Genomic DNA, 24,539 nt, shown 5'->3' with positions numbered 1-24,539 from the left:
AGATCTCATTTTCTGTACATACCACTCCCTTTTGGAAAACCAAACATTGAAATTGTTAGGTTCAAAAGAGCTTCAGAGCCTAATAAATCTCAACATTATGACATTTTGCCTCATCTGGAAAGGTAACCCACAGAAGCATGAGGCCATAAAATGCCTGTGGAAAGGGGGGATTGAGCTGGAACTTTATTTTTTGCCCCCCCCCCCCCCCCCCCCGTATCCTAAGATTTGTTTTATTCTTCTAGTAATCTTATCCTTCTAAACCGTATGTTGGATTTAAGCATTCTTTTATTCTTTTGTTGTCACGGGGAATTTCATAAAAGTGATGCCTTGAGAGGCGGTGAATCCTTCATCCTGCTTGAAACAGATGCTTTCAATCAACTTGCCCCCATGCGTTTAACCGTGTTCCAGACAACAGCGCAATCGACAGACGCTGGAAAATAACCACCGTTCACACATGCTGGTGTTCTTGCGAACCCTGTGCCCATGAAATTCTTGCAATATGTGTCTTGTGTCTGAGAAACTTCCATGCCTGTGATCTTTATGTTTTGGAAGAGAACAAAATAACCAAAAAGAGCCGTCAAGACTTCCACTTGTTCGAAATAATAGACTTCAGGAGAATGAATGATTGCAGTGCATGGCACTAAAGTGACATCTGTTTGATGTCTTTGAATTTAAAGGAAAAATCTGTAATTATACCTGAGTGGGCTATGCCTCTTTTTCTGTCAGGTTCACAGAGAGGCGTAGACGTTTAAGCAAGACATACATTTTTCACAGATTTCGTCATGTCAGCAGAGATTAAAGGACTGATTGATTCACACTTTTATGAATGATGTTGTAAGACCAACTGTACGGTACACCTGTCATTTGTGTAGATAAAAATGTTCTTTGTTTATTTTCAGTGAAAGTGGGACTTAAACCTTACTGCAGATGCGTTGTCTTTCATGGAGCCAAATGAACAGGGTAATAGAACAGAATGCTTTTATAAATACAGGAAAATACCTCTTACTCTAGGCATGAGTACTTTAGATAAGGCTGCACAACACAAGCTGTACCAGCCTGTATACAGAGTTCACAAGCATTCTCAAAGCTATTTACTCCAAATTGTAATTAGCATTTTGTTTGTCTGATAGGCGAAAGGAAGAAAAAAAACAAAACAAAAAAAACACAATTCTAAAACAAAAAAGAAACCCCTTCAGAATACTTACATGCCGCTAAATGAAATAGCCCAGTTGTTTCTGATTTGGTAACTTTATTTTTGTTTGTTTTTACCATATGAAAAAAATTGTGCTGATGATGTTTTGCAGTAAATAGCTTTGAGACTCCAGCCTATAGTCTTAAAGAATCATCCATGAGGCGCATACTGTAATACTGTTTAATGCCGTACATTTGAGCGCATGAGTCACTAACTTATGATTCAGGAAGCCACATTTCTTTACATTAATCATTCTTAAAAATGTTAAGTATTTTAGTTGTCATTTGATAAAAATCGTGACCTGAAGCACTTGAGGGAAAATTTAGTAGAGCACTTAATTGCTGAGAGTTGCGGTTCCCATGTTAATCAGGCCTTTGTTTAATTCATGGTTTCCAAGAGCAATCAAACCTCTTTATAAGTTAGACTGTATTGGGAACACCATCAGTAATTATGCTGTTATAGGTTTCAGTTACTTCAGTTACCCATGACCAAACATTCCAAAATATGTATTTTTGTTTAATAAAATGGTTTCTATTGTAGGATCTTAAATAATTGGTAGTTTTGCCAAAGGGAACATCATTTATATGGTGAAGCCTGCGACTGGCTGCCAGAGTCTTAATTGTATCCTTCTTGTAGCCTAAAACACTACATGCTTTAAGCCGTCTGTAGTGAATTTAACAACATCACTCACCTTTTAATCATGGGGATCATTATCTTTTATGGGGATCATTATCACTGTAATCTACAAGTTCAAAGCCGCATTTTGTACCCAGCTTGTTGTTAATGCCTATGATGAATAAGAAGCACCTCCGTCTGTATGTTGCCTTACCTTTCATAGTTACCAGGTGTAGCGGTTGCGGGTTGTGCCAGTTCCTCCAAATAGCTGCTTTTATAAATGCACAATTTCGTTAATAAGTAGACTTGATGCTTAAAACCTGGACAGTATGTTCAAGTTTGGGGAAAATGACCATGACTTCAAATAGCAGCTGTTGCTTATTCACGTCTTTGTACCAGTTTAATTCTTAACACCTTTGATCGAAACAAGCAGCCTTGAAAACCCTGGTGTCTCGCAGTACAGGAGACCCTTTTGGGGGAAGATAATAGGAAGGAAAGGGTTTAAGTTTGTCCAGAGGCATATAGGAAGCAGGTGACTTTTCTGGCATGAATAATGCGTTTCATGAACACAGGCTGAAGCGGGGCTTAGCCCATATGTTGGCGTCCAAGTCAGAAACGTGAAGTCTTAACCTAAAACACAGCTGCTTCAAATGGGAGGAAGATAAGAGATCCCGCATTGGACTGTTAACACATTTAAAGGTGTGGAGATTATGGAATAGTGTGTGGCCCAAAAGATACACTTGAATGAACCCTAGTAATTTATCTTCGTATGCTTGCTTTCTCATGTTCTCTGGACAGCAAGTGTTCTTACAATATTAGCTGAACTTGTTACAATTTCAGTGTTATAAATATGTAAATGTCTATTAGTCACAAGGAGCATCCTGCAAAATGTTAATAAACCCTGCTTCATTTTATAATACAACATGTATGAAAACACGTATGCTATACACATCGTTTGTCTTTAGCACTCATCTTTAACTGGAAACAGTTCAGAGTCTCTAATGAAAAAATCCCAGACTCCCCTTTACACTTGTGCCAGACAGTATTTATCTTATCCATTCAAATAGCTTTGGCTTGGAACAGGAAACTAGTCTGAATGCCCGAAACGAGCTAGGAACTATCCGACATGCGTAGTCTGGCGCAAGCTGAATGTTAGGGTTGTTTGAAAAGTACAATCGGCCCTCAGATATAAACTCCAGAGCGGAATGCTATGTTTCAATCTGTGGATTGGACAGGCTGTCATGGTTTAGAATGATAAGTGTTCAGGTGTCAGCAGGCCATGATTGGAACATGTGCTCAGGGTTGTAAATTTGTCAGATTTAGAGAGGTCCAAACTAAGACATATGCAACTCAGCTTCTTATTAGAGGCATATGGCGGCCATTATTTATAGAAAAAATAATACAGTATGCAGTAAGCTGCTTTGGGGGGAAAAAACTTTCAGATGGATGCAGAAAAGTTTAATATCGCTAATAGAATAATAATAAAAAAATATGTATTTTGTATTAATTCTGTATTAGCCTATTGACATCATCTATAGTGTTGCCATCAACAATAGTGTACCTGTTTGTTTTAGATTGTATATTCTGTTGTTATCACCTCGCTACAGTAGTATCATTAAGACATGAAAGATTAAAGAATTTATAAGTTAAACCTATGGTTCTTGCAGGCAAGATGTTAACTGAATATTTCACATATGTATGACATTATAACATTTGTAAATGTTTTAAAAAAATAAATAAAAACATCCCTTTAAGAGATGCATGCTTTATTATATTCTGCTCATTTTTAATTTAGTAAAGCGTTCATAAGAAATTGGATGCCGTAACTCAATCCTATCCTTACATGTTGTACATTCGTAGGAACCATGATAAAATTGCAGCTCCTGCAGAGAGGCCATGCAGTTTCTATTGAGCATCAACAGCATTCTGCATCTTAATTTAATGCTGACATGCAGACTTCATTTGCTGTTTTTAACTTTTTGTTTAGTTTGTAGTGTATACAAGTGAAATCATGCTGCAGGAAAACAACATGTTCAAAGGCAAAGGGTAAAATGTATATTTTTAATGAGTAAATGTTATTTCTTTCTGTGTTTATTAATAAACATAAATAAAATGCATGCACGCAGTCTCTGATATAAACTGAATATGAGGATTTCCATTACCTACCAGGCTGTTTACTGCTGTCTTGTATACTCTTATCATGTTCTGTAGACATTTATTAAAACATGAATGTGCACAGTTTTAGCCTGTGGTTTTTCTAACAACACTGAACAGTAAAGCACTTTTTCTCACGCTTGTTTTCCTGTGTTTGTTGGCAGTGAATAGTTGCCAGTTAAACAGAACTGAATTTGGAAGTGAAACACCTGTCCAATTTTCAATTGCATAGTTTTATACATGTAGGAGTTTCTTTTCTTGGATGGCAAGTTTTCCTTCAGTTGCTGGTCAATTAAAGTTCATTATCCTTGTCATCTGGTTGCTTTAGCTGAGATTTTTTTTTTTTTTTTTTTTTTTTAAGTGCCCTCCTTGCCAAATTATAGTTGTTGCGCTTGCTGTTCATGTCCGTTAGTCTTTTATTACTGTGGATTTGTATTGAGTGGTCAGTAAGCAAACACTGACAAACACTGATCAGTGGTATGGAAGAAACATCAAATACCACTGTGCACTGAACAGGGTGCTTTCAGGAAGCTACCATGAGATTTCTACTGTAGCATCATGAATTGGAATAAAAACATTACCCACTGTCTACCAAGCTGATCACTGGACCAGCACATGCTACAATAATAATTATTTTAACTACTGAGCCTCTATTTTCTGCATCACATGGCTGAAGTTTTAAAATGTTTGAAAAGAAGCTATATTTATTACAGTCTCAACACGTTGATGCATCCTGTGTTCTATGTATTGTAGCAGGATGTTTTCATTCATAAATGTGATCATACTGAAATGCTTTATTTAAAAGTTCTGTATATAATCAAATAGAACTCTACTGAGTGCTACTGAACTAATTGCAACACACAATGTTGTTTGCCTGTTGCAGTGTAAATTAGAACTGTAAAAACACTATATGACACAGAGGAATAGTTATAGTAGTATCAACACATACAAATGACAGCACATTCTTTCCATTCTTCGCTTTAAGAAACTAAAGGTCTACTGCTGCTGCCTAAAGCCAGATTAAGGGAACTGTGGGGCCCTAGTTCCTCCGTGCAGCCCGAATCGTATGCTCAGACAACACAACCACTTAAACGCTAATCCGCTTCATAGTCTAAATGTGCGTTTATACTGGCTTTTTTAATGGCAGCATTAGACTGTCTAAGGGTCGCCTAAATTGCTAGTGTAAACGTTATCTGGAATAATTTAAACCGGATTAGATTTAATCCTGCACCTGAGGTACAGTTTGATGCCAATTTGCAGCTCATGTAATTGCAGCAGGTACACATGCTTGATGAAGACAAAGCCATTGACCATGTCCAACTTTACAGCTGTAACAAAAGCTAAAACAAACAAACGGAAAAGAATGATTTGTAATTAGCTGCACTTGAAAGAATTATATACCGTATTCCTTCGAATTAAAGACGCCCTCGAATTTAAGACTTAGCCCAAATTTACCATCCTCAATTTGAGGAAAAAATAAAACATAAAATAAATATGCATTTACAAAGATACAACCTCAATTACGCATATGGAGGCAGTTTGCGTCCATCTGCTATCACACAGAGCATTGCAATTATGTGCTGCTCCTCATTTCCAGCCGTGATTACTCACACCTGTTTTTCTCCCAGTTTGTGAACTGTGGTATTGCTTGGCATGTTGAAAAAGTACGGGGGTCGGATCAGCATTTCCGATCTGTCCAAGCTGGTACTGTTTGTTGAAATGCTGAAATTGTAAAAGCTTCTCTTTGAATTCCTCAGGAAGCTCATGACGCTTTTTTGCAAATGGCTGCCTGTGTGTCATGGATGATTCGAGAATCGGGCAGTAACGTTTTGATTCCTCTTTTCTCAGCAGTCAGTCACGTTGCTGCTTGTGTATTCGGGCAGTGACGTCTTTATTCCTCTTTTCTCGGCAGTCAGTCACGTTGCTGTTTGTGTACTCAGGTAGTCTTTGTTGGAGATTTTAATACACACATCACTATACTGTACTCGAATTTAAGACGCAGGCTATTTTTAAGAAGCAATTAGAAACGATATATGGTAAATACTACGGTATGTAAATGTCTACTTTTGCCAAAATAGTTTTCATGCACATCAAAAGTAGCTGACATGAACTTTAAGGTAATACATTTTTGTTTCGCAGGGACTGTGAATGTTTGTTCGTTCCATCCCCCCGAACCACCTCCCCCAGTTGCATTTTAAATGGATTCCAGACGATATATTTAATTGAATACCTCTAATCAGAAAGATCTCCCTCTTTGGGTTAGAGCGGGTTTGACCTCCTGACTGGAATTACAGCATTGTCAGTGTTTTTTGATCTGACTTGTTTGTCATCGCCACCTTGCTGTTCCTTCTGTTTAATTCTTCTATAAAAGCTGCATTATACGCTACGATTCTAACTGTGCCAGTTATGCACAGCGACTCGCCACTAAACCTGATATTGGTGGTTGTGTTTCTGCAGCACCAAGCCCCTTTCACATGGGATTATCATTCTTTCTCCTATCCTCTCTTACTTGAAATCTTGTAGCAGTATTAAAGCTGAGACCGGAATGGCTTTTCCTTGCTGAGCATAATGTTACACCTCTTAAGAAGGGAGGGAAAAATGAGCAAACCGCAAGCATTTCGCTCATTTTATGGCTCACGTTTATTAGGTGTTGCATTTCTGGGATTTTTCTTTAGTTTTCAGATAATACAATTCCTACTTTGATCATGGAAAGGAATAAACATGCTTCCCCCTCTCCCCCCTTAACCATTTGTTAGATACATTTTGTCACACCTAAGATGAGACGAAAGCTTCTGGTAATTTACACACACGTAAATCAAAAGCACCTGCTCAACATAAATTGAGTTTAGGTATAAATGCTACAATAAGTAGATTTTTTTTTCCCTCTCTCTTTTTGCAGACAAGAAAAAAATATATATTCTTAGTTGCTACTTGTTACAGTATCTGTCTTTAACTCCTTAAGGGATACAAGGAATTGAGAGGTTGATCAAACGGTTTCTTCTTAAAATACATTTGAGAGAGCCTCAAGTATCACAAGGAGGAAACTGACCATTTGGATGACCAGATCTAACCTGTCAGTAAATGTTAAACACTGTGTCATGCACCTCATTGCAAAAATAATAGTGAGCATCCTTTATTGTTTTTGAGCGACACATATGTCGCTTTTGTACCTTAAAGAGTTAAAAAGAGAAAGTGAGAGAGAAAGAGAAAAGACTATGAAAGTGTGAAAGTCAGAAGTGGTATAAAACTAGTACATGGTGAAGTTAATCCTTCAAATCTATGCATGCACAGTAAAGAAAAGCATCCAGCAAGCCAGTAAGTACCCATGCAGAGCATTAACATCTCTGTAACTGCCATCAAATGAAGAAAAAGCTTGAAATATTTATATTCATAAAGGGCAGTCACCCATAAGTAATGAATAAGGTAAACTGTTAGCTTTAAATGTCAATCAAAGCAATGTGGCGGTAAAGATTTTTTTTATTTTTTTTGCTAGAACATGATGCATTTATTTGTGTAATTCCAATCTTTTCTTATGCTCTTTTGTTATGGTCCAAAGACTTTCTCCATACTTACAATCAGACAAGAATGTAAATGTAATCCTCGCCAAAAAGTGTTTGGTGATCAGATAGTTGTAGCCTCAGGTGGGTTTTGATGTGTCACTAGTTCCAGTATGGATAACGCAAAGCTTGACAAAAAGAAAAAACGCTTTTCATTTAGTTCCTTTTGTGTGTAACCAAGTGAAGTTTAAGTCTATTGAAAATATTTATGGAGATACACTGGAGGCTGTTGTGCCCAAAAATTGACAACCACGGATTAAGGAATAACTCAATAATCCAATAACCGGACCGATTAAATTTTTTTAAAAAGTATGTTCTTTATGACAACATAAAAATTCTGCTTTCTAAACCACCTGCATTCTTTAGAACAAAGAAAAAGTGTTATGAAAAAAAGAAAAACTACCAAACATTCAAAAGGGATATGTCTATGGATCAAATTTAAAGAACAAAATCCTACTGCTGATGTTTTCACAGAAGAGGACACCTTTCATCATTATTCTTTTATATTATATAATTTAACAAGAACACCACTTTAACAAGAACCAAGTGGAGCTCCTCTGTTGAAGCAGAACGGGATTTTAATTTTGACCGAATTATTTGTTGTTTTCAAATGTTGTGGAGCGCCAGAAGTCCTAAACTGATGTTCATTTTGAGGTCAAACTGGGAGCAAATCCTGGAAGATCATAGGCTTTGGACTCTTTCATCTTAGTGGTTTCCATCTGATTGCTGCAAATCTGATACAAGCTGCAATAGTGGGCTGTTCCAAAGCACTGGGCAAATCAGATAACCCAAAGTGACCAGGTTACAGCAGGGCTTTGGTATTTACATACATTAGTCAAGTTCAAGACGGAAGTATTAGAGCTGGAGATATTAGCTGGGTGGGCTGATTTTTTTTTTTTTTTTTTTTCATACTAGGATCAAAGCTCTGGCAGAAGAAGAACAAAATCTACAATTTTTACCTAACCGGATGAAAATGGTACCATAATTACCATTGTAATCAGAACTCCTGTTGTAAAATACTCTATATATAAAAGAAAATGGTGCAGCGGTTATCCAACTAGTCCGCATTCTATATTCCAGAATATAGTGTGACCAATACAGTACAAGGCTGCTTAGCATTTGAATTGAGGGAAGTAGGGATGAGAATTTATCGTTGTGTTTTTTTTTGTTTTTATTTTGTAAGTGTAGACAAAATCCAGTGCAAGGAAAAAGAAGGTGTCTAAATGTCCAGTCCTAGTTCATTGCCATCTTTTGATAACGTTTTCTGAAGCATTGTATATTGTAAACTTAAGCGACTAATAACAAGAAGTTGTCAAAGATGAAATGGAGCACTTCTGGTATAGTTTTAGAGACCGATTTGTGTTGCGTATTATTATACAGGACAGGCACATAGTCCTATACATACAAATTGCATCCCCTAAACCAAAACTGTTATGTGGCAGTCTGACTCTGGATGCAAAACATGCAAGTAGCATTGCCGGCTGACCCGACTTGCCCTGAAAGACTAGTGTACAGTGGGGTCCTGGGAAGGGAAGGAGGGCTTCTCAAGCCAGGGGATGTCCTAAATCAGTGCATGGTCAAAGTCAGAAACTAAAGAAGTCTGCAGCTGAGAGGATACAAGCCAGACTCCAGCTTGATCCTGGAGACTGGACACAGGCTAACATGTAATTTAGAGACTGAACTGCTTTTTTTTCCCATCTTAGGCTTTTGCTTCTGCGGACCATTCTAGGTGGAGAAGCTTCTCAATAAATCTTGTAGACTCTAGACTTTAACTCGTTGAACAAGTCTGTGGTCCCCGGCAAGGGGTCAGATCAAGCTTTAATTCATGTTATATCAACAATTAGCCATTAATGTACTGTATATGCAAAATAAATGCGATTAAACGTGCTCTGCAAGGTTTGCCATTGAAGAGTATTTACCTTCCTACAAAATCCAATGCATTTTTTAGGTAAGGTGCATTTAATGAACATCCTGAAAACTGGGATTTTAGTATCCTGGACTGTGAACCACATTGTTAAAGCAAAGTTCTGAAAATTTGGAAGCAGACATGATTTTCCATGTTAGTGGCACCACAGTGTATGAACACAATCAGAATGTAATGAACATGTGTACAACACTTACAGTCCAGTATGTAACAGTATCGTCATGACACAGTGTTGTTAGAGAATCTATCATATAAGAATGTATGCTGAACCTTCTATATACAACACTGATTTTCTATATCTAGATCTCTTGGCTTGTACAATTTGTTCTTGAAATGTCTATAAATATTTTAACAAAAATGTTTTAGTGACTTAAAAATGTAAACTGAGCCGTGGAGTTTTCCTATTTCCTTAAGAGCCTTGGACCAGCGCAGAAAGAAACATATTTACAATGGGTGTAAAACAAAGCCGCAAGAAATTGGAAATTGAATGAAAAATGAGCTGTTGCCAGAGTGACCAAGTAATGTTACTTCAGAAATGAAAATGGATCTAATCCCACGGAATATGACATCTCAAACTGTGCAGGCCAGCACACTTATTGTTTTGCTTAATAAAGTTATTCAAAAAGTACACCGCCTGCCTTTCTGCTCTCCACATAGCCGGCTCTGCTGCTTTCCTCTTGGTCATTTCAAGCTCCCAGGGCATGTCGGCATGTTTCTGCAATGGGTCGTTAATATTTGGCATCAAAACATTTGCTTTAGAGTATACAAACCAATAAAAGCTGAATTGTCTGTGAAGTATCCTGCAGGATGTTTTTGTTTTAAAACACAGTCCAGGTTGTATATTGTATATTTTGTTTCACATCATGTCTATTTTAATCTGACAGGCTATGATAAATAATTAGGAATAATTAAACATGTTATTTATTTTCCACATTATTATTATTATTATTATTATTATTATTATTATTATTATTATTATTATTATTTTTATTATTATTATTATCAGATGAGAATCATGTATAATGCAAGCTCTTCTAGAATTTAAGGAAAATCTCTCTGCTTGCTATATGCTCAGGTTATTGTATTCTATGTAATATGTTATGGTGTTTTTTCTTTTTTTTTTTTTTAATTATTTCACAAGGCGTGTTATATACAGGCCAGTGGAGGCAAGGGAGGCTGTCCCTCCTCCAAATTTTAAAGTGAAAAAACAAGCAAAATGTGTATATATACTGTATATATGTATTATAAATATAATACTGGTCAATAAAACAAAAATACTGTCTAAAATACAAAACGAAATTACATTTTAAACCAACACCCTAGATTCAACATTCCTATATTAACCAGCAGTACTGGCTCCTCAGAGGAGGCAAGATAAACTCCTATCTGCTATTAAGCACAGAACTAGCAGTAGCAGATCACGTGATCTGAGCACGGGTTTTAATTGGAGGAGCCCAGAAGTTATTTTCTTCAGAGGAGACACATGTAAAAACTTGACAAAGTTAAATACGAAGGCAGCATGTTGTAGTTTTTGTCCGCATTTCTGCTGATTGGAAACACCTTTCAGCGTGTACCTGATAAACTATTATTCCCAGAAGACATTTTCCACTGAATTACAAATGCATTTAATTGTCACTCTATGCAGACCTAGACATTGGTTTCATGTGCATTGCTTTTTGGTGATAAGTGGGTGGTAACATTTAAAACATTTTTGGGTCTTAGTAGATACAGCAAAAGGCTGGTTATAAACTCATGGATTGGGTGTTTCAGAAGCTTTTGAAGTCAAATGTGAGTGATGGGGTTTGGAGATACAATGGGTCTGTGGCACCCAGATGTGCCTAGCATTCTGGGACTGATTTCTTTCATGCATATGCCTGATGTTTTTCTTGTGGAACATCTGCTATAAGGGAGAATCACATGGGTATTGACCAGGTTGATATTTAAATTAGACTCTCTTTGGACATTGACCATTTTTGGCAGAAAAATACTCAGTGTTGGGTTGCAGCAATACATGATCTAATGCATACACACACATAAATCTGTCATGCATACACATTTTTCCAAATCTCAACCAAAAAGTACTCCTAGTAAATCTTAGGAGCTGTTTATTTCTAGTCATCATGTTTTTACTTTAAACGTCAGGAAGCAAAGATATAGGGTTGTCCCTTACATAAACCTTTATGTTAAAGTAAAACAAGACCAATGTTAATGCTAAACAGGCTTGCTAGTCTTCATAATTGTGACTTAACATCTAATTGGTATGTTATAGACTTGAGTGGTATAGTAACTGTCTATAGTTGTAGAAGCAGGGACTGTACTGAAATAACATGACGCACTGCAACCATATTTGTAAGGTACCCATTTTCTATAGTGGTAAAGATTATGAATTAGATATATTTTTTAATAATCACCAGGTGAAATTGTGCCATTGCTGATAGAAAATGTTATCACAGGTGCTAAAAGCACTTTAGTCCATAGAAAGTTGCTGAAACATTAAAAAGTCTGTCCGCAGGTTCTGTAATCCTTACTTAAGAACAGCTGGCAAAAAGAGGATTAACACTTACACTGCTGGCAGTACAAGGTTAAACATTTTGCTCTGAAAACAATTCAAGAACCTGCGTAATGATCTTTCACAAAGCAAGCTATTACAGTTTTTAAAAATGGGGCCAATGGTGTAGAAATAAAGGCACTCAGAGAGATAAGGGCTAGTAGGCATTTTCTGTTCCACATAAATGTTATCAGGAAGATGATGGAAGCGTACCTTGTGGGATTACAGCTTTGGAAAATCCTGTGCAAGCAGCATGTAGTGTCTTGTTAAGTAAACATCACCAGCAGTTTGAAGGTAAAACATTAGCTGGCATATCTCACCCAAGTGCGGTTTTAAGCTTGAGGCAAAGATTACAATGCTTAAAATATACAAAGAAAACTTTAATCGTTCAATTATCAACCCCTGAGTCAAGAGGAACAATATCTGCACTGTGTTATGATGAAATTGGACACATGAAAAACAGTGACAAAAACATTCAACAAACTAAAAAATTCACCAGTTCATTTTTGTTCAGTATGTTATGAGTTTTGATGTGTAAGTCTATACATTTCATTGTGTTATACAAGAGTAAGGAGGTATTCAAAGGAGTAAGGCGGTATTAAAACGCTTCTTCACCAGGAACCACAGTACATGGGGTCACTTTCAATGTGCAGTAGCTTTAGTCTACCACATGGTGGCGAGAGCTGACAGCTATGCAGTAAACCGGATCTGTGCCTTAGCAAATGGAATCATTTTTTTGTGTTCATTTTTATTTTTTATTTTACATATGACAATGCTGAGAACAGAACTATTTACAAAAATACTAGAGCTTAATGCATAAATGAGCAATTTTAATTATTGTGGAATATATATATATATATATATATATATATATATATATATATATATATATATATATATATATATATATATATATATATATATATATACACACACACATATATACACGCACACATTTCCCCCCCCCCAGTAATTTAGCTAAGGATTTTTGTGTGTGAGTGCTTTCCAGAGTGTAGGTCAACAGGACACTCTCAGTTTAAAAAACAAACAAACAAACAAGACCTTAACCTCACTGTATTCATCCTTCATCGCTCACCTGATCACCCCTGACCACCTGTGCTAGAAACAGATTCATAAAAAGCAGAGCATTTTCTAGACAGGAACTGCCTCTTGTTATTAGTTTATCAGTGTTATTTTCTACAGCTGATTTGGATTACTGTTGTGTTGCCATGCAGACTATTGTTTTAAGGTCAGATTCAAAAGAAGCGATCTGAAGACTGCTCTTACCAGTATACCAGAGTTAGTACATGACCTGTCTTACTAATGCTGTATCCCAGTCTGGCAAGGACAGTTCTGCATTGGGCACTTGTTGTGAGCAGAGACGATACAAACTGGTAGAAGTATAATACATGTATATATTTTTAGAAGGAAATTGTATTTGAGTTGTGTTTATTTTACTGCTCACATGCCAAATAATAAGTAAAAATAACAGCTTCATCTGTGGATTTCACACTTCAAGTCAGAGCATGTCCTGCCAAGCCATTTAACACACAGAAAAGAAATAGGATCCATGTTGTCAAAGGTGACACTAAGCACTAAGTAAAAAAGAAATGTCTGAGGTTTACTGTTCGGCTAATTTCGGAACAGAAAGGTTAAGCTTCTTTGGTGGTCTGATCATTTTTTATCTTTTCCCTTTTTTTTTTTTTTGTACAGTGCTAATAATAGTGTGCTTGACTGTAACATCAGAGCTAAGATTAATAATGCTGGGAGCTGATGCAGTGTCAGTACAGCTGCAGCGTGCTGAGTCGTTAGTCCTGAATGGGGAACATGCCGATCACCCTTGTGTAAGCTTGCAGTGAGTTGAGGAACGTATATCCTGAGAGAACCCCTGCTGCACCATCAGGTTTGCAGGTTTGATACAATTCCACACTCCGGTGCTCACTTCCCAGAACCACTAGATGACTGAGTGGAACAGGAGAGGTCAAGCTGCACAATTGCACGAAACTCACAGGCTGCGTGTTAATAATTCTTGTCAGTATATTTTTGTTTCGAAATGTTGAATACTATGCACGGTGAAGAATGCATGTGTTTATCTACCACAAAAACGGATATATATATATATATATATATATATATATATATATATATATATATATATATATATATATATATATATTACATTTTCATTAAAATGCAGACACTCGAATGTTTTTGTGGAATCTGTAAAAAGCACCATTCCTTTATATTTTTTAGTCAGGTTAGGAAGCTTTCCATGTCAACACATATACAGAACTATAATCATTAACATACTAGAGTTATGCATTTCTTTTGCATTTTAAATATTTTGTTTAAGTATATACTGTACCGCCGATCCTATGGGGCCCTAAAAGGCTTGGAGTGCCCACGAATACCACTGAGGTATCCCTCTCTTCAAAAAATGGCAAAAGATTTAATTAGCAACAGGTCCCATAAATGATACCGCTCCCCAAATGTTTTCTATTTATACCAATGCAGAACACCTGGGTGGGACACCTGCTCTTCATTTTCCCCTAAGGAATGTGTTTCTGCAATGCTGAATGACAAGACCAGGATCACACTGAGTACCATCATGGAGGTAGCCATTGCACTGTGCTCTTTTTCCTCGAGCCTATCAAGTTGGTTCAGTGACATGCATCAAAACAATAAACGTTCCTTGTATTTCGTATTGATTGCAAGCAGTTTTTCTCATGGTGCGGCATTTTGTTCAGAACATTAACTTTCCCAACATGTTTCTGTGATCTGTGTTCTGAAAGCGTAACATCATTCAAAAACAACGCTGATAAAACCGCTTTCAAAACCACTCTCTCGGTGGGAGTGTAAATCATTGCAATTACGCTATCAGGATTATTTTAGTCATTACAGCTGGCCTTTCTGACAATTTTCTGCTGTTTCCTTTAGAATCAAGCCCAGCATAATGTCGTTCTTCAAAGATAAAAATGTCTTATTTGAATACTTTTTAAATAGCTGGGGAGAATGTTGTATTATCTGTCCACATACCCATGACAGGAATGGTGATGTGTTTCTCACAGGAATGTTTTCTTTCTGAGCTTTGTGCTTTTTGTATTTTGTTATATTTTTATTTGTGTTCTGGATTGTAAATATGTTCTTTCTTTTTAAACATGTACCAATGTGTTTACACCAAAATGCAATTTGCAAAAAAAAAAACAAAAAACACAATACTGTAGATGCTACAAAACAAGTAAGGGGTTATGCTTAAAATACTTAACTTATAATAAAAAAATAAAGGATTAATATTAGAGGGTAATATTACGCACTCAAAAGTTTGCCTAAGTTGTGCATTCCTACTTATATAACATTGAACAGTTTTGTATTTTATTTGTTTTATATTTTGGTGTAAGTACACTGATAAATATTCACCCATGCACTTAAGTGCTTGCTTGTCAACTTTCTTACTCGGTTCTTAATTTCGGAATGTTTGTTTGATTTTCTCCTAGATTGAAAATCTTCAAGAACAGCTCCGGGACAAAGATAAGCAGCTCACAAACCTGAAGGACAGAGTGAAGTCTCTGCAGACCGACTCCAGCAACACAGACACCGCCTTAGCAACGCTGGAGGAGGCCCTCTCTGAAAAGGTGAGCTTCATTCTCATGTGGAGCTGTAGGACGCGCAGTAGAACAGCCAGCCGTGTGTGAGAACAAGCATCCAAACATGTTGTGTGCACACATCACCAGTGTAGGACCGGCCATACTATAAAGTAACATGGCCAACAAAGCTTTTCAAATGGCCCCCCTCAAGTCACAGCAAGTGTTTCAAGATACAGTAAAACCTGCTGGTGGTGTCCATGCACGGATTGTCCTTTGCTGTATGAAGAATTGTGCTTTTTTTTTTTTTCACACAATTGCTTTGATTGTAGAAAGAAAAAAGCAATCTTCTACACAACAAGACACACAGGTGCTTATTCTAAGGGAGTAATAACATGGTTTGTATCATCACAGATGAACCCAATACAGTAGTTGTCAGTTCAGGTGGAAATGTGTAAAGTGAAATTTAAATGATGTTAGATCACTATAATTAAGAATCAGTGGTTGTTAAAAAAAAAAAATGGACTGTAGCGCAAATAGCCATACACTGTCCGCTAGCCCTTAACCGTTTGGATTTGGCCCCAGTGTTGACTGAAGGTGCGTGTACACTTGTAAAGCATTGGTCCACTGGTAGCTTGTGCTCATGCTTTGTGTCCTGATATGCCTTGGCTTGGGTCCTTATAGGATTGTAGTGTCAACCCAACTGTCAGCAGAAGTCTAGCGGCTGTCAGGCATGACAAGCAGCCACATCACACCTGTCACGAACTGCAGCTCGAGCCTGTGTGGGGATTGGGAGGGAGGAGACTTCTGCAATCTCTCATATGTGGGTGCTGGTAGTGTCTATAAAGCTACTGATTCCAACTGCTCCTCATGGGGAATAGAGATCTCTACTTCTGCAGTGTTGGCCATAATCAGGACAGTTAATCATTTGGTGCATAGACATTTTGTACACACATTTGTACATCCAATTAATGCATGATGTAAATAACTAATGTTTGCAACATAGATATGCATACATGCAAAATAATGTGCTTTTAGGTAAAAATGTGAAACTCCACAGTAAAAGGCTGCCGATCTAAACAGGTGCCTTTATTAGCAATGGGTGAAAGCAAGCTACTTAGTCAATAGTTATGTATAACCAGTAAGTTTAATAAAACCTATTACGATGGTTCCTTGCCAAAGTAAAGTGAATGGTGCCAATATCCTATTATAATAAAGTTTCAGGAGGTATAATATGATACTCTAATGGAATTAGATAATGAATGAAGAGGATATACATTCACCCTTGATTCACGATTCATTAAAAAAAATGAGTTACAATAAGTTAATATTGTGCAGGCGCCTTCATAAGAATATAATTATCAGTCTAGCGTTACTGTGCAGTTTTTTGTTTTTTTTATCTGAGACACGGTTATCATTGCTTCCATCAGAGCTGAATAAGTAACTGTAAACAGTTTAAGGCATTCTGTTATTGCAGTGTTGAGAACACAGATGGTTTGCATATTCCACACTGCATTTGTTCACTAAAAGCTTATTATTAATTGAATTTAAGTCTCTTCAAAACTGTGTTTATAGTTTCTTCAGAATCCCTGGTACCGATATTTTGGAATTTGATTTAATCTCATTATGATGTACTCTCAAAATAATACATGTGCAGTATATAAAAATAGTCATGCTGCTCTGTGAGGAGAGCTTATGTGTACTTGTCAGTCTGCCACTGCCATGGCTGGCCCAGCTGCTGCTGTTTCAACTGCTAATATCTCATAAACCATTTGAGATGCTGACTTCATAATTCTTAGTGTTCGGCAAAATCTGGTACATCTCTGTTATTTTAACCTAAGGTTGCTACCGTATTGTGGTCATTTGATTACACCTAATGCTTTTGAGATAGTGACTTTATACTCAGTACACAACTGTATTCTATGATTCACCAGAAATGTATTGCTTCTCAGAGACTATTTGAGGAACTCCCTTTATATTTGCTGGGTTATATGAACTCTCTATGCTAAATGTGTTGGTAACCCTGACATGGCCTATTGACCCAATTCAATTAATTATATTCAAAACCTTTCCTTTTATGAAGAAGTACAATCAAATACACATGTATATTGTGAGACAAGGACCAAAGAGAGTGTAGTCCTGTGGAGCACAGGACTACATTCCCCAGAAGGCAATGGGCTAAAAAGCCTTAATTGTGATTATTTGTTGGGTAATTGTGTGAATTGTTTAATTATTTTGGCAGTTGGTCTAATCAGCCAACTGCATGATTTTGTAGGGTATACAAACCCCTCAGTTTATGCATTCTGGGCTGCAGAGTGGAAAGCCTGGTTGGGATTGTGCACAGCCATAAACGGAAACAAAAGTAGTGTGGAGTACCTTTTGTTTAATGTGCTTGTTGTTTTGTGTAACGGGTGTTCTTTGTATTACCAGTAAGCAGAGTAGCTGCCAGGTTGGTTTGTCAGGTTAAAAAAAAGAAAAAGTGTTTAGTCAGTTTGTTTTATTTTCAGTTTGTTTATTTTGTTTAAAAATTAAAGAATAGCGCAACCACGCTTTGAAAACTCAAGTCCTGTGTGTGCCTGGGTCAATAAAGTGCTGGAAAAAGAACCCGAGAGAAGCAGCATCTCTCACAATATTTAGAATGTAAAAATACACACACACAAAAAACTTGGCTTGAATTCTTAGCCAATGCGTACCTTAAACTATAGACCTCAAGAAACCAGTGCTCCCATAAACAAAGTGTCCTTGTAATCTCTGCTGTTTGAACTATTTGTAGTCCTGTAAGTTTAGGGTGGTGGTGGTATAAAACAAAAAGGGTTATTTTGGTTCAACTGGACCATATACAGTATAAATGAAGCATTTTCATCTGGAATAATGCGTTTGCATAAAGCTTGTATAATGTTTGATAATTTAGTTGTCCAAATGCTGTGTTTTTGTGGTTTGCATGGTTTTTAACGACTTTGCATTATGAAATACATTCTATAGCAATTACTCGTTCTGTCACAAAACCTGTGAATGTACTCATTCACGGTGTGCAAGCTGCTGTTTTTAATTAGCACCGAAGGTCTGCACCAAACGCCAAGAATTATTTTTAAGTTTGGAGCCCTTCCTACAGTCTTGCAGGGATTTCGGGTTAAATGAAAATCACAGAGGACTAAAAACAAATGTAGTTTTAATTAGATGCGTATTGTAATGGCAGACGGCCCTGAATTTCAACACTTGAGTGAAAGATACGCCACATAATAACATATATAGTAGCTTCAGTTTCTTAAAAAAAAAAAAAAGACTTTGGTTACTAATAGTTTTTCTAGTGGTTGGATTTGCAATCACTGTGCACACTGCATGGTGCCGTGCAAAGAAAACAATTGTAATTTCTCCATGAACTTCCCGCCCATCTGTTTACTTGTTTGCTTATCCAGTCGCTTACTGCTGCCTAGATGCTTGCAGCAAGGACCCTTCCATGTCCTCGCGAGTCCTGAAGCTTCATCCACCAAGATGCTCCATTTTATGTTTACATTGTGGCCTATAGGTCTCACTGTGACCAAAACATGTTAAAAAAAGTCATTTATTTTTTAACCTTTGGCTGATTTAGAACTGAAATCTGGAGCTGAGGAAACACAAAGCCACCTTTTCAGGAATAATAGCTTGAAACCTGGTTCCAGGAGACCGAGAGACCTAGTTAGAGGCAACTTTGCTGTATCAAACCTCAAGTCTCCCCTGGCGTGCCATGCAGTGGTCTGAAACTAAGGTTCCAAGCCACAAAGTGGCTATGTGTTCCCTCAGCTTAAAGCTCATAAAGCCGTGTGCTTTCCCAGTAAAGAGGGTTGTGCACAGGTATTTTCCTTGTTTAGGATTTGAGGCGCTTTCTGTCTCAGAGATGTACTGCAGCACAGTAGTTAAGTAGTACAACCTACCTGATTAAAAAAGAAAAAAAAAACTTGTGTAGCTCCATCTTAGTCCTGTGTTAGTGAAAAGGGCCTGCTGCACTGTTACTAGCAAGACAAACCTGCTTAAAGTAACGACACATTATTGACATTTCTAGGGCGTTGTAGTTTCTTGAGTGGAACATGTTGCATTAAGACCACTTAGCACACACATTTGACATCTGCACTAATGCAGGCAATGGAGTTGACATTCAAATTAGTCGTACGTCTCTTGAAAATATTTCTCTGCTTTTAGCACAGTGAACGCACGGGTTCAGAATCAAAGTGCATAACCGATGTCCTTGTAACTGAAGAAGCGAGTTTAAAATGAACATGGTGGTATAACAATGCTTCATTATGTTGATACAGTACTGTAAATATTGGTTAACCCATCGGTACATGCACTAAACCTCAATGTACCGTATAAAGGCTCTTAACTCATTTTCTGTATTCAATATTTCAATTTGCAATTCAATTCAATATTAGGATAGCACTGGATAGTATTTGGTTAGCACCTCTTGAAATGTTCTTCCTCTGTTGACTGAAGGAGCAGAATGCCATGGCATACCATCCCATGCACAGCTATTGATATGCAAACAGTTGCAGTTTTCATACCACAGAGGTCTATTATTGTGTCATCACTTGGGTAGCCAAGTACAACATGACCTGTTCTAATGTATCAAACTGTTTTACTGTTTGACTAACAGTAATGATGATGAACGGTTCAAAATACAAGGCAGCCCATCATCCATATTATCTCTAAACCCTTCCAGTCTTTAATTCTCCATTTATATACTAGCAAACCTGGGATCGCTGCCAATGATATTTTCATGATTGGAAGCCTAATATTGAACACAAAATGCCACATTTGGGAGCTAAACACAGTAAGATATAAGTAGGTTCAAGACCCTCAGGCTCGCTGTACATACATCATAAAGTACAATATCACTGGTAATGCCAATTTCCATAATTGTATTCATCATTTGGCTTTGTTTATGAAGTTCTTTCATAAAACTGCTATTGCAATGTTGTAAAGTGGTTTTAGACTTTAATGTTCTGATTTTTAGTACATTCTAATTTAAGAAAACCTGAGTGATTTATTTTCAATTGAACTGTGGCATGCCCAAATGCAGCCATTACTTGGGTCATTACAATATGAGGCCACAAATCCATCAGTGTGTCTCTTTTTAGTATTCTTCTGTCTCTAAAAAATATTTAAACAACAGCAGTATTTGGAGCTGTTTCCAAGTATATTGAGATCTATGATAGGCTTATTTTTTATTTCTATTTAATAATATCATTAGTCTGCCGACTTCAAACAACAGTGACTAGTGCACATTGAAATTGTTCTCCTCAAGCAGATCTGGATTTAAGTGCAGTATGTCTTGGCACCCACCACTCCAAGCTCATTACCATTCATTGTCCAAAAATGTGCTCCGATTTGTCCTAATGATAATGTTGTGCCCCTTGATAACGTCCAGCAAGCAGGAGTGGTGACTGTTTGCAATTCTTCAATAATGAGCTGGCTTTAATCTCCTGGTATTACCTTTATCATTGGCAGGAAAGAATTATCGAGCGCCTGAAGGAACAGAGAGAACGAGATGATCGGGAAAGGCTGGAAGAGACGGAGTCCTATAAAAAAGAAAACAAGGACTTGAAGGAGAAGGTTAATGCATTGCAGGCTGAACTGACGGAGAAAGAGGTCAGTCTTCATGGACACGGAGATCGTATCTTACAATGTGTCATCAGTGACGTTCGACCACACTTGAGCGTTTATCTGTACAGGGAGGCACATTGTTCTGCTTTCGTTGTCTGGAAACCATTTACCTGAAATGACTGTTTCAACCATTTTGGACATAACAGACAGTTTACTGTCTGCCCAGAACTAATTTAGAGATCAGTTAAATCTGAATCCGGCGCCTAACAGTACTGATTTGCACGGGTTACTATGGTGCAGTATTGGAAACATTCATGTCTAATGCATGAATGCACTCGCTGAAGGTGTCTGATTTCAGAGAAATGCAGAGCAATGCAGAGAACGATAGATGATATACTAGGACACAAATGCACACACACCTCTTTTTTAGTTATTTTACTTATGGAGTCATGAGACTTTACAGATAGCTGATAATTAAATATGTGCAATTCCAACACAGAACCTTGATCCTTCTGTACGTTTTAAAGTAAAAACGTCGATTGCAATATTAAAGCCCTTCATTTCTTAGCTCATGTACCGACATGACTATACAGGGAAAAATGCTTCGTCTCGGCTTCCTGTTATTTTTTTCTTCTAATTTCTGATTTATAGTCCAATCCCCACCATTCCTGATCAGATGCCAAATGGAATCCTGATTGTTCCAAAACATGCTGGAACAATCTTTCTGAGTGTATTAAAATGTATGAGCATGTACTGTATGTGCTCTAGTTTTTAGCTAGGTGCTGATTATTATTATTGTTATTATTATTTATTTATTTTGAAATCCCGGCCTGCTAGAATTGTGTTTTTGGCGTGTGTTGACACTAGGCCACAAACTTGATTACTTGAAATCAAGAGTACGGTTTTGCAGTCGACTTAAAAGGTGCAAATAATTCAGGTTTTAATTTGGGCTCTGTTAATTTGTCTCCTTTTGAAGTGTGAATTAGAATGTAATAGAGTGGGTAATCATCCACCGTAACCCCACTCTGTAAGTTCACTCATAATTTAAACAGGAAAGAAGCAGGCATGGTTTGCATAAATCCTACTGCTGAAAGCACCAGCTGCACCAGCTGTTTGTATGTTGGTTTCATTATCAAGATGAAGATGGGAGCTGTGTCAATTTCTAGACCACATGCAGTAATTGGTCACATGAGATGGGCTGGCATTAGCATGTCTCCGGACTCCTGTCTGTGGATTAAGCCTCAGCTCAGGGGTGGCCAATCATGTTCCTGGAGGGCCATTCCATCAGGTTTCACAGGTAATGATATAATTAACTACCTCAGGGCCTGGGTAGAGGTTTAATTGGTTCAATTGAACAATTTGGAACAAGGTTGGAAGGGCCAAATTTGGCCACCCGTGCCTTAGCTGGAGACATCATTAAGATCATATTAATCAACTTTAAACTTGCCAAGGCTCTGGTATCAGATGAGAACAGATGAGTTTTGGCCGATTGACACTTCCCTGGAAAGCACACCATTAGACCCCAGGCACTATCCATGTTTGGCTTGAATGGTAGCAGCAAGCTGCAACACTCACAAGCTGTGCTAATATTACTAATTCTGTATTAGCTTTCACAAGTTGTAATTATAGCCTGGCTGGATATTACTACCACTACATTACAATTCAAGATATCTTCTGATTTTATATATGTATATATATATATATATATATATATATATATATATATATATATATATATATATATATATATATATATATATATATATAAAATTAAAAAAAAAACTCACAAGTAAGCCAAACAGATTCTTAAGCTGATTTGAAAAAAAAAGAAGGAAATTGAGTGGAAATGAACAAATTGCATGGAATACATAGGCATTTCAGATCCATTTCACTCGGGCCCCCTATCTGCGCATTCATTAGACCTGATCTCACTGACTGTCTGGTATCGTTCTGTCTCGTTTTAGGCTGGTTTAATCGACTTGAAAGAACACGCATCATCTTTAGCTTCTTCGGGCCTGAAAAAGGACTCCAAATTGAAATCCCTGGAGATTGCCATAGAGCAAAAGAAGGAAGAGTGTAGTAAGTTGGAAACACAATTAAAAAAGGTAAGTGGCAGCTGAAGAATTCCTTCTTGGCCCTTACTCGGTTCCTTCCAATGGCACTAATTAGATATTATGAAATGATATCGTCCTTGTACCAATAAACATCAAGGGTTATTTTGAATTTGGTAACGTTTTGATGAGTATCACTGGAGCCAAAGAATGGTGACTTTGTCAGTAAGGAAGTAAGTAAGCGTCAAAGCAGTCTGTGAACCTAAGAAATTATCACTGTATCACTCCAACTTTTGCACTTTGAAACTGGCAGCTTAACAGGGCTCGGGACATAACAATTTTACAGTAAATGAGGTATATGGTAGTTTCATAACCTTTTCTATAATAACTTAATGAAGAACAGACTTTAAACAGAACAGATCAAAATCTGTTTTAAAAATTGGTGCGCTTCAGCACTTCAGTGATTGTTGAAACACCAAATGTCATAAACTTGAAACGTTCTCTTGAGACGTGTTCAGATGTTATGAATTGCTTTTTCCGTAGGTGTCCATTCCAGTGCCTTTGTTGCTCACACATTTCTTTCATTGCTGACCAAGAACCATTTGTTTCAGCAATTGGAAATGAGCAGCTGCCTTTATTAGGGTTGCGTTGTTTGGTAAAAAGCAATAACAAATGCCTTTGAGAAACATCTTTTCTTGAGCCAGAAAAAGCAGCTCCTAACCCTTTTGTCTGGCCTCTACTGTTATTTCTGAACCAGGTGCCAGGTTCAAAGGTTTGCAAAGTGGACCTAATGCAACTATGTACATTTTGAGATTATGGTCTTTTCAAGATAACAATGTGTGACGTCTATGACGGTGCCAAGATAAATACAAAGTAAAATACAGAAACCTCAAACATAGACACACCTTCCACTTGGGTAGGGTCTGGAGTCGGCTCTCTACCTGTTTGCAATGCAAACTCTGCAATGCAAAGTTTAATAGTAGAAATACCGTTATATATCAAATTAAAAAAGGTTTCTTATGTAAATTATATATGATTATGAAAGGCATTACCTGATTGAATCCACTCCAGAATGTACTGTCTATGTTCTGTATATACATAGATATTGGCTGTATAGCATTCTATAAGAAACAACCTGACTTTGTACTTGCTGAGTCTTGAAGGAGGCTGCACAGAAAGCTAACTTGGAATTTAAACGTATTGTTTGTTCCCTTTGTATACTTTTATATAAAAACAAAATGCATTTTCTAAATGTTTACGAGCTATCATGCAAAGATGGAACAGATGTTCTCCCTGACCTCCATTTTATCCACCTTGACATTACTCTGTTTGAATCACAT

At 37.2% G+C, this 24,539-nt stretch overlaps 1 protein-coding gene across 14 annotated transcripts in view; it reads left to right on the top strand.

The window, feature by feature from the left end:
- LOC117412450 (ERC protein 2) overlaps positions 1–24,539 on the top strand; it is a 256,504-nt gene that overhangs the window by 71,756 nt on the left and 160,209 nt on the right. For all 14 annotated transcript variants that reach the window (XM_058999907.1, XM_058999908.1, XM_058999903.1 and 11 more), the window contains 3 exons: positions 15,485–15,622; positions 21,053–21,193; positions 23,113–23,253. In XM_058999907.1, the coding sequence (XP_058855890.1) occupies positions 15,485–15,622; positions 21,053–21,193; positions 23,113–23,253 (420 nt within the window). The remainder of the gene's footprint in view (positions 1–15,484; positions 15,623–21,052; positions 21,194–23,112; positions 23,254–24,539) is intronic.

The sequence above is a fragment of the Acipenser ruthenus genome, chromosome 25 (assembly GCF_902713425.1).
Source record: "Acipenser ruthenus chromosome 25, fAciRut3.2 maternal haplotype, whole genome shotgun sequence".
NCBI lineage: Eukaryota > Metazoa > Chordata > Actinopteri > Acipenseriformes > Acipenseridae > Acipenser > Acipenser ruthenus.
Note: the sequence above shows the minus strand (reverse complement) of the source record. Positions and strands in the feature narration are given on the sequence as shown.